This window comes from Dipodomys spectabilis, unplaced genomic scaffold, assembly GCF_019054845.1.
Source record: "Dipodomys spectabilis isolate Male_0828 unplaced genomic scaffold, ASM1905484v1 ptg000173l, whole genome shotgun sequence".
Taxonomy (NCBI): domain Eukaryota; kingdom Metazoa; phylum Chordata; class Mammalia; order Rodentia; family Heteromyidae; genus Dipodomys; species Dipodomys spectabilis.
Window position 1 is genome coordinate 1791754 of NW_024870850.1, and position 11915 is coordinate 1803668.

At 37.7% G+C, this 11915-nt stretch overlaps 1 protein-coding gene across 1 annotated transcript; it reads right to left on the reverse strand.

Moving 5' to 3' along the window:
- Positions 1-643: 643 nt before the first annotated feature.
- LOC122119870 (vomeronasal type-2 receptor 116-like) lies at positions 644-10981 on the reverse strand. Its single transcript, XM_042693937.1, has 6 exons — positions 10764-10981; positions 6942-7227; positions 5095-5901; positions 2910-3137; positions 1933-2056; positions 644-1572 (listed from the first exon to the last, which is right to left on the reverse strand). Exons 1-6 carry the CDS (start codon positions 10979-10981, stop codon positions 644-646), a joined length of 2592 nt encoding a protein of 863 aa, XP_042549871.1.
- Between the last annotated feature and the right edge of the window lie 934 nt (positions 10982-11915).

Genomic DNA, 11915 nt, shown 5'->3' on the forward strand with positions numbered 1-11915 from the left:
TAGGTCCCATGGTTTCCCTTATTTGTAATATCTAGTATATGTATGAGTCAAGCGGAAAAGGTCAGATAATGTGATGTCAGGAAAATGAACCCTTAGATGTGTATTTTAATGTTTTTTTCTTTCATGCATGTGTTTCTAACACATTTATAAGATTATCTCTTTGTTGCTTTGTATGTGCCTCCCCCACAGTATAACCCCTGCTTTCACTATATTTGATGTCAGTATAACTTGTGGAGGAGATGGGGGAAAACCAGTTGTTTAAGGATACACGCGGACCTGTTGCAACAATGAGAAGTACAAGTTGTCATGTCCAAAACGAGCTTTACAGTGTTGGTGCGGGGGGGGGGGGGCGGGGAGGGGGAAGGAGAAGGATTGGGATTAGGGGTGGAGGGGGGAGGCTGGGAAGGGATGTGAAGGGTATTCAAAGGAGGAGGCTGCAATGCTTGGTAAGAAATGTACGCATTATCCTGCTCATGTAACTGTAACTCCTCTGTACAGTATGTTCACAAATGAAATTAAATTAAATTTAAAAAAAAGATCCTTATTCTTTGAAATAAAAATTCCATAATATAAACTATTACAAGAAGAGATAATTACCGTAGATTTAGATCAGATCTTCTGTACACTTATCAAACCTCTGAGTTTACTCATAAGATTGCATATTTCTCCTACTATGTCTTTTATCCCTAAAACCATATGGAGAAATTTTATTTGGCACTATCAAGATGTTGTAGCAATTTGGAACAAATATACAGCCTAGAAGCCCTGTACTAGAGGCCAAGATGGAGAAGATCTCCACTGCTACCATGACTTTCCCCTTGGCACTGTGGTAAACAGGCAGGAAGGTGAGCCACACACTGCAGAACACCAGCATGCTGAAGGTCAGGAACTTGGCTTCATTGAAGGTGTTAGGGAGGTGCCTGGCCAGAAAAGCCACAGTGAAGCTGACCATGGCCAGGGAGCCCAGGTATCCCAGGACACAGTAGAAGGCAGTGAGGGAGCCCTTGTTGCACAGAATGATGATATGGCCATGTTCATAGTGTGCATCTGTGTCAATGAAGGGAGGAGAGGTTCCCAGCCAGAGTCCACAGAGGGTCACCTGGATCAAAGTGCAGATAGGGATGATGAAGTTAGGAGCCTCAGATACCAGCAGCCACGTCATACTTGTCCCTGGAGAAGTGGCCTTGAAGGCCAGAACCACAGTAACTGTTTTAGCCAACACTGTGGAAACAGCCACAGTGAACACAACCGCAAATGTGATCTGCCGTAGGATGCAGGTGACTGTGTTGGGATGGCCAAGAAAGAGCAAGGAATAGAGGAAACAGAAAATGAGGGAGATGAGCAAGATGTAGCTGAGAGTCCGGTTATTGGCCTTGACAATGGCACTGTCTTTGTGTTTCACAAACACTCCAAGAACAACAACAGTTAGCATAGAGAAGCAAAGAGCCATGCATGCCAGAGCCATGCCCAAGGGATCTCCAAAAGCCAGGAAACTTGCAGCTTTCAGGAGGCACTGGTATCTCTGTGTGTTGGCATACTGATGATCTGGACACTTCATACAATGCTCCACATCTGGTGAGAAGTGTAAACTACCATTAGTTCTTGTTGTGAACTTCTTCTTCAAAGAATTTAAGAAATTGTTCACATCTGTGGTGTTCTTAATGTAACACTGTTTACTCTCATAATAGCATTTTTGTTTCTTTTGAAATCACAACCAGCTAGTATTTCCATCTCTTTTTTATTTAGCTATTTTTATTTAACTTTTTTTTCCTTCAATGATTCTCACACGTATTGAAAAGGTATGCATTGGAGTGTTATAATATTTGAACCAAAATTTTTGCTGTAGTCCAAATATATAATTTTGCATTGATTTGTTTGGGTTGAGGACAACTAGGGTAGGAGGAACAATTTTTTAATAAGTCATAAAATTACCTGTGACATTAGCAATCTCATTCTCTGGGCAAGGAGTACTATCAAAGCAACAGGTTGCTTTTTCCTCTTGACGAGATGTTCTGAATCCAGGACCACAATTCTCACTGCAGATAGAGTGAGGAGTCTGAGAGAAATCATGGATGTGTCAGTAACTGTTCAACTTTCTCACTAACACTTCACAGAGTGCATTGTTTTAACAAATTGATTACTAAACAAAATGTTTCTATGAATATAAAAGCAGTCAACTAATTGAATTCTGTTATAAAATCCATATTCCATAATTCACAAAGGTTTATGTGCTTCAACCTTGATTTCTAGACTGTGGAATCAATGTGAAGTATCGGATCTTTAAAAGGAGGAAAGTAGTACTGAGAAAATAATTCCTAATGTACAGTCCTATGGGATTTCTTTGAATTCATGCCATACCTTGCCTCCTATTCATCAGAGATATGGAGAATAGAAGAAGGAAGACCTCCTTTATGTAGTGCTTTGTGAAACTCAGGCCCATGGTATCTTCTTCATTTTCTACAGTCCATGGTGAGGTAATATTCTCAGAGGTGCCTTCAAGGACTCCTTTCACCAATGTTGGTTAAGTAGCATGCCAATTAACCATTAGCTCAATCTCCACAGAAGGGAACAAAAGAAAACTTTCAACCCTGCAAAGCAACTCCACAGGTACTTGATCACTGTGTTATAAATCAAGATCTTGGTACCAGATTTGAGCCTTTATGCTCAAAGTTACCACTCTGGTACTGGAAACATAGCTAACTTCCAGATTGTTAGTGGTTAAATGGACTTAACAGTCTCACTGATTTTCCTGTTTGGGTTGATATTTAACCATGATATTCAGATCTCCACTATCTGAGTAGCTAGAGTTATGTGGGTAAGTTGCTAAAACTCAGCCAGGTATACACTAAAAGAGAGACTTTTGGTGATTCGTGTGTGCTTAAAAATTATTAGGATTAGATCCAACCCACCTCTGTAGTTCCTATGGCCCACTCTAACAAATCTTCAGATAAAGACAGTTGATTGCCATGTAGAGCGTATGGAGAAAACTTTCCTACTTTCACTGCAAGTTCAAGGCCTTCTGGAAAGTTCCAAATATTCAGAATGTCATACTCTGGCTCCAATTTGCTTTTCTCATCCCAAATCACTTGATCTCCAGCAGGATTGTAATACTGGATGTTTTTCAGGAAAAGGTGCAGCTAAAATAGCAACACTATACGGTGAATTACATCCCAGAGTTACGACAGAAAACTTGCAGTAAAAATTCTCCTGATTCAATGTGGTAGCTATTAATATCCCAACCTCATTTTTCTATGAAATAAACGAATCAACCCAAAAATTCACATCAAGCAATAAAGGCACCAAATAGCAAAACAATCCTTAACAGAAAGAACAGTGATGGAGAAATATCAATATCAAATTTCAAACTCAACTACAAAGTAATAGTTATCAAAAGAGCTTGGTACTGGCACAAGAACAGATTTGATGACCAATGGCATAGAACTGAACACATAGAAACGAACCCACAGACCTAAAGCCATCTCATTTTCAATGAGGGAGCTAAAAAACTAGAATGGAAGAAATATGACCCTTCAGTAAATGGTGCTGACAAAATTGGTTAAACATCTGTAGAAAACTAAAGATAGATCTTTGTATATCACCCTGCACTGAGTCATCTCCAAATGGAACAAATACCTCAAAGTAAAGCAGACACCCTGAAAACTTTACAGGAGGGAATAGGAGAAACTCTAGGCTTCCATGGCACATGCCAAAATTTTCTTAATGAGGACACAGAAACACAAGAAATCAAACAACGATTGGACAAATGGGATTACCTTAAATTGCAGAGTTTCTGCATGACATGGGACATAGCTAACAAGATCAATAGGATGCCCACAAGAAACTCATATCTAAAGAATACTTAGAACACAAAATATTAAATCCCCCAACAACAAATGGTCAATAGACAAATGAAGAAATCATTAAACTCTCTGGCCATAAAAAATGCAACTCAAAACAGCATTGAGATGCCACCTCACCCTAGTTATAATAACTATAATCAAGAAATCTAATAACACCAGATGATGAAAGGGATGTGGATAAAAGGGAGTCCTAGTGCATTGTTGGTGGGATTGTGAACTTGTTCAACCACTTTGGAAGCACTATGGAGTTTACTCAAATGACTACACATAGAGCATCCCTATGACCCAGTAATCCCACTTTTTGACATTTATGCAAACAATCATAAACAAGGCCAAACTAAAATTGTGAGCATAACTATCGCAGCATAATTCACCATAGCTATGATATGGAACAAACCCAAACAGCCCTCAAGAAAGTTACATATATATATATATATATATAATATATAAATTATATATATATATATGAATTCAATTCTATGCATCCATCTGAAAGAATTATTAACTGAAGTAAGCCAGGAACAAAGACACATAAGTCCATGGACTCTTTTATTCGAAGTAACTAGTATACACGTAGGATAATCTTAGCAGACAAGCAGAAATGTCAAAAGATATGTACAGATGACCTTACAATATAATGCTAAGCGAAATGGACCCCACGGTAGAGACACAGAGGTTTTATCTTTGTTGCTGTTGTTTTTAATGTACTAATAATGTACTATATGAATTTTTGTTTATTTTCTAAGTTCTTCACCCATGGTATAACCCCTGTTTTCATTTTAATTGATTCCAGTGACCTGAATCCTCTATATACATTTCTCTAATATGGGGAGAGGAAGGAAAATAATAAAATAATGAAATGAGCATACAGGTTGACTCATTGTAACAATGAGATGTACAAGACACTATGCTGAAAATGAACTTAACATGGAGGTGGAGGAATTGAGAGAAGGGAAGGTGGGGAGGGAAGGGATGGTAGGGCAGAAACAAAGAAGATAACAATGCTCAATAGAAAATGTAAGCACTCTGTACAGTATGTTTTCCATAAAATCACATATTAACAAAGAAACCAAAATATGTATGCCTGATTATTAAAAACCTTGATTTAAATGTGTGTATATATACATATATAAATACATGGATATATGCAGAACTTTAGAAATTCATACAGTAAGAATTCTCTCAACAAGAGTCTTTGCTAATGGTGTGTGCCCTCCAAAGGAGAAATAAGTACCTGTGCAGGGGAAGGCACTGTTCCTTTCCTATTTCCTGTTGTGTGAACTTCCGTTTGAAGAAGAAGCATCTCATGGAGAGCCTGGGCCACACTATATACAGTTTTGTATATATTATAACTGTATCCAGACATAGTCATGTCAAAAATATGTCCAGGCAACCAATCCAAAGAGGTGTCAGGAGGACAGTTGTCCCATATTACACAGTCAGACTCAGCATCTGAGCAATTAAATGACAGAAACCACAGTCTAGCAAGGAAAATGTCTTCTGGGTATTTGGAAGGATTAACTGCCTTGACAAAATCTGTGAATCCAGAAACATCTACATGATGCTGTGTAAAAACAAGAGGTACATGCAATGAGCCTAGCATGAAATATCTCGTTTTCATGCTGAAATCCCACTGTAGATTCATGACACAGACTTTGCCTTGTATTAAAATTTGCTCAAGACTCATTATTATAGATATTAGGGAATCTTTATCACCATATATGATGAGGACACTTGCTGAAGAATTATTGATCTTGTTATAAACTGCCATCACTCTGAATAAATGTGATAGGTCTTGGGTTGAGACAAGTAGCTCATAGGCTACACAAACTCTGTTCTTGGCCATCTCTTCTTTCAATTCAGCCAGAAACCATGAACCATTCTCATCCTGTGAGGTCAACAGCCCCACCCAGTTCCAGTTGAAGTGAAGCAGTAAGGAGACAATGGCTATTGACATTGATGTGTCCTTTGTGGCCATCTGATAGAGAGCAGGAAACTTGTTATGATCACTCAGGGCATGATCAAAAGGTCCAAAGCTAAACTAAAGGGAAAGAAAATTCATGAATGAGGAGATTTCCATGCAACACAATCTTAGTCTTGAAGTAGGCTAAGAACAAGTTGAAGTAGGCAGACGATGGTTTTGTTGTTTTTTAAAGTACAATTTAATGATTTGTAAATGTCTGTTGATCTTTATCAATAACTCTATCAACACATTACGTCTATATCAACCCCAACCACTCCCTGACTTTCCAAATTCCATTTCCAAATAGGTACATTGACTATTAAGTTGTTTTTCCCACCTGTCCATTTTTTATTCATCTGTCTTTTTCCCTTAATATCTATTCCAGTCAGACAAGGGGTAAAGGTGTAATTCATCTCTCTGGTGTTCTTTTTTATATTGTTAGTAGATCAGAAAAGTTAAACCATGGTGTTCCATTCCTATATATACCATGTGTGTATGTAAATGGCTATGTGTATGTTCCATATTTCTTTCCCATTACACATTCATACTTTAGATATAACTTTCATCTACAAGAGAACACATTTACCATTTCTTGTTCTGATGCTGACTTTCTTCTTTCAACCTATATATTCCAATGTGTGTATGTGTGTGTTTATATTTATGTGCAAGCCAATACAGGGATACAAACACATGGCCTCTTCCACTTCCTTGGCTTTTTTTCCCTCTAGACTGGTACTCTACTATTTGAGTTACACATCACATCGTGCTCCCTGTTGGTTATTTGAAGATACAAGTTCCCTGAGTAGCCTGGAATATAGGTGTGAACCATGAATACGCTGCTCAACATATCTGCAAACTGCAAAGTCATTTTCCATTTCCTAACTTATTAAAGAACATTATTCATATAGCTTGAAGGAATAAATAAGCATTTGTCTGCTTGAACTCTTTCCAATCTTCTTTTCCAAACAGTGGACTATATGTATCCCACTATCTTTGAGTAGTTATTCTTTCATATCACAAAATGTAATAGTTTTAAAAATTGAGTGTCTTCCTTTCATCCTCTTTTAACACCTGACATCGTACCACATTAGACCTTTTTATAAACTTCCCACCCTCACCTGTGGAAATCTGTAGAGTCCCAACAATGTCCCAATCTGATTAGATGTTATTCCTGATGGTCCTGTTAGTACTGCTGTAGACCTCCTGTCTCTCATACAAGAGTAGTTTGGAATCTTGTATTTTCCAAAGAGCCAAATGAAGGGATTCTTAAACATTGTCCAAGCTCTGAATTCAACATCATAGATATCAAGTCCCAGAGTCATGTTATGTAAAAGAACAGGATTTTTGTTGATTTCCTCAACAGCAAAAACCAAAGCCAAAACAAACTGATAGTTCTTGAAGATCCTACATGAGCATAGAAATTGAGGAGGAATATTTCAAAACTTGTGATTTTTCTGCGTTGAATGCTTGCTTCTTTGCTACTGAACAAATCATAATATTAACCTTAATTAGGAAGGAATATAAATGTAGAGTCTTATGCTTATATATTGAACTAGGTAAGGACATGAGGGGAATTTGTCATGAATGCTATTCAGAAACTTATTTAAGATGAGAGAGAGAGATGGAATGAGAGAAACAGCACTTTCTCCCCCTACTACCTCATTGTCGTTGACTTCATATTAGGTTTCCTTGAGACAGCAATATTCTCTTGCCTTTATCTTAGAACAACTCAGTACATCTTTGTGAAAAATAAGTTTATGTTTTGTGTTGATGTGGCAGGCCAGTCTAACAATCCAATGTTCAATTTAAGGGCAACTTTTATAAACAAAGTTATGAAAGTTTCTATAGCACTGTCTTCTCACAGACCCAACATATTGAACAGCTCTTCCTACAATATCAACCCAAACAAGAGCTCAAATACAGGTAAGAGAGTTTATTATTATTTATGTACCAAAACAAAAGGGATGCATCCAACTCCAATGAAATCATTATTGTGAGGGAACCTCAAATACAGTAGATGAGGAGAGAATTGTAAGGAAGCTTTATATTCAAATCACACTTCCAAGCCCACCATGGTAAAATGCAGTGATGGCTACTCTCTTGCCAATATATTTATACTGAGATACTTAAAAACAAACAAACCTGTAGAACGAAAGAAAGAAAAACAAAATATTGTAGTTTCTTTCTCTGGGAGATGATATATTTTATAGCACCCTAGACATTAACATACAGAGGCCAAAATTAGCCTTGTGGAAAATCACAATACTACCTAAAGCAATTTACAAATTCAATGCAATATCAATAAAAATCCCAACAAAGTTCTTCAAATAGAGAGAGAAAACAATCCAAAAATCCATGGATAATAAAAGGACAATGAACACAAAAGCCATACTTAGCCGTCAGTACAGTGGTGGACGAATTGCTTTAACAAACTTCAAACTCTATTACAGAGCCATAGTAATGATGACAGGTTGGTATTGAAGAAATGGTAGACCAGAGAATCAATAGAAGAGAATAGAAGTCCCAGAAAGGAACACAAAGACTTATAGCTCCCTGATATTCAGTAAAAGAGCCAAAATTTTAGGCTGAAAAACTGATGCTGAAAAAACTGTACATCGATGTATAGAAAACTGAAATTACATGTCCATACATCATCTAGTACACACATCAATTCAAAATGGATCAACAATTTCAATGTAAAGCCAGAAATCATGAAACTTATAGGAAAGAGTAGAGGAAGTGTTGGGCTCATAAGAACAACTCAGATTTTCTACAGAAACTACCAGGATCAGAACAAATGAACAACAGAATTGATAAATGAGTGTACATGGCACATAAAAGTTTCTGTCCTGCAAAGGGCATAGGTAACAAGCTTAATAGAAAGAGCACAGAATGGGAGATTTTTGTTCTACCAGCTATCCATCAAGGAAGATCGTCATATCCGAAATATCCCTCAAGCCCTTAAAGAAACAACAATCTGAGAAATTAATGAGCAAATGACTTAAAGAGAGATTTCTCAGAAGAAGAAATAAGAATGGCTGTAGACACATGAAAATTGTGCATCATCCCTGGTCACAAAGGAAATGAAAATCGAGACACCACTTTCATTTCACTTCACCCTAGTTAGATTAACCATTATCAATAAAACTATAAGAAATGCTGGCAAGGATGTGGTTAAAAGTAACTCCACTTATCTGCAAGAAAAATTTAATGGATAAATTTGTTATTTGTAGTCAATAGCATAGATACAATATTACTAAACCAGACCAGACTATGTTTTGTATCTGTGTGTAGCTAAGAAATGCCCATTTGCTTTAACTATACTACCTAATGTGTCTATATTAGCACCTTAAGACAAATACTCAAACATATTTTGGGAAATTAAGAGAATGAAAATCATCTGTGTTCCCCAGTGGAAACACAAAGAATAAAGTAAGCCAGGTACTAGTGATTCATTCCTGTAGTCTTAATTTCTGAATAGGCTGAGATCTGAGGATTGTGGTTTGAAGCCAGGTTAGACAGGGATGTTTATGAGACTCTTATCTCCATTTAACTACCAAAAATGCCAGGAGTTGGGCTGTGGCTCAAGTGCTAGAACACTAGCCTTAAGTAGAAATGTTTAGTGACAGACAGCGCCCAAGACCTGACTTCCCAGGATCAGCACAAAAAAAAGAAAGAAAAACATACCAATGACATATAAGATAAAGACATATATCTTATATAGCATGGAAGAGAGTAATTGCTATCCTGGGATCACTGCTCTCAATTGTGGGCAGCTACCCCAGTGTATACTTGTCACACCAACACTTGAAAAACAAGTGCAAATGATAGACACAGTGGCATTTTCAGATAGTTTGCTAGAATTTCTTCACTCTGCATGGTCATTTTCTTTTCTTATCTTTTTTAGTATAGTTATTTATTAATTAAATTATGTGTTATGGACAAAAAGGCAAGAACTTGCATGAGCACAAAGAAAGTAGAATTCATCCTGGGGAGATTAAATTCTCTTATAAGTGATCTTTAAAATGCTATCCTATCTGTTACAGCATGTGTTCTGCAATATATCTGACATAAAACAGAAACAATGTTTAGTTTGAAACAGTAACTACTTGCCTATAATAAGAACTTGTGTCTGTGTATGTGTGTGTGTATATGTGTGTGAGAGAGAGAAAGGGAGTGAGAGAGACAGAGAGACAGAGAGGCAGAGAGAGACAGAGCAAGCAAGAGAGAGAGAGAGAGAGAGAGAGAAAGAGAGAGAGAGAGAGAGAGAGAGAGAGTCCCACAGCATGAAATGAGCTCCTGAACAGTATCTTTGAGCTTTTTTGCTCCAGGCTAACACTGTAACTCAGCCACAGCTTCACTTTCAGCTTTTGTGCGGTTGATTGCAGATAAAAGTCTCACAGATTTTCCAACCTGGCCTGGCTTCAAACCTAAATCCGCAGATATCATGACTATGAGTAGTTAGAATTATCAGCATGAGTCATCAGCAGGCCATAAGAAATTTTATCAATGTACTCAAAATACAGGTGTTATTAAAGACAATTTCTCACTAATGGCCTAGGAAGGAAGAAAATGTGGTTTAAGCCTTTTAGTACAGAACTCATGACAGTGACTCAGGTTTATTGTAAAAACATCACGTCATTTTCTGCAATGACAGCTGAAAAGCAGGAAATTCAGGCATGCTGGATTAAAATGAAGAATTTACTGACTTTTAAAGAGAATCGACATAGAAGGAAAAAGACTTGTTTCCTACTACGAGAAGAAAATCAACCAACAGTTGATGTAAAAAAAATAATGAGACTGAGCTCCTCCAGGTGCAATAGAGTTGGAGGTCAGTCGAAAGGGACAGAGATCAATGACGTGTCCACCCACAGTTCCCTCATCCATTGCCCATCCTCAGAACAAAAGAGAAAATGGGAATAAAATGATGCGTTACTTACGGTGTATGCTCCTCTTGCCTGGAATCTTCACTCTTACTATGATCTTTTCCCAAAGTGTTGAGAGGGAAAAATCCCGCAATTATCACATCTCCATCCATGTGTGCTCGGTGCTTCATAGTAGAGAAGCAGCTAGTGCCAGCCAAAGACATGACCAGGACGGGAAGCTGGAGAAGAATGAGGGTGAAAATCAAATAGAGCGTCCTTGAAGCTTCTCCCATTATTCCAAAAAGTGAAGCCCATATGTTAGGCATGTATACTCATTTGTATTTTAATGTATACATGTGAGCCTTTAAAGAAAGAGATTTACACTGTTGCTCCATTATAATCAAAACCTCTTGTGAGTTCCCTGACTTAATGTGTAAAACTCTTCCCTGAGGCTCTACATCTGTTGCCTTCATGCAGGAGAAAAACATGGGTTGGAATACATGCGTGGATTTGCCTTCTTCACTCCAGGTGCTATGATTCTATCCAAGACCACAGAGAATGAGGCCCCAGAGATGGTGTTAGCCTAGAAAATTTTGGGTACAACGTCTGCAATGAAAGTATTTCCATGGAAGCCATTTGGGATGATGCAACTGATTGCCTCAGAGGATGCCATGTCCTGTGCATGCTGAATTATCTACACAAAGTCTTTGCCTGTGAGATGTCTGTGAGATGTTCTGAGAGCATCATACCCAGACGGTTGTTTCCCACACACAATGTCAATTACAGCCACAGAATGTTGGTGGTAGAATTCCATGTGCAAAGGCCTCCAGGATTACAACCATTTACTATTGCCTGGGGAAGCCATGATATTGTTGAAACAAACAATTGCATGTCAATAACCCATGGTCAATGCTGAAATTGAGTTCCACTTTTGCATTCTGACATTTTACCTTCAAACATGATGCATTGGGTTGAGAACATTTGGTAGTAGAGGAAATTTTTCTGTACCACAAACATAAATCAATATCAAAAGAAACTCTATGTTTTCTACTTGTCAACATATGTTAGACCCAAATTCTGTGCAGAGACTTTAGTGGCTCTGGAGAATAGTGATCGTTCAGGGAAGTGAACATACTCTACATGGTGCTGCAGTGTTGGATGTGTATTTTGGTACACTTGTTCACAATTATGCACTAGGTATCAGAAAACATACATCATTTCTTCTTT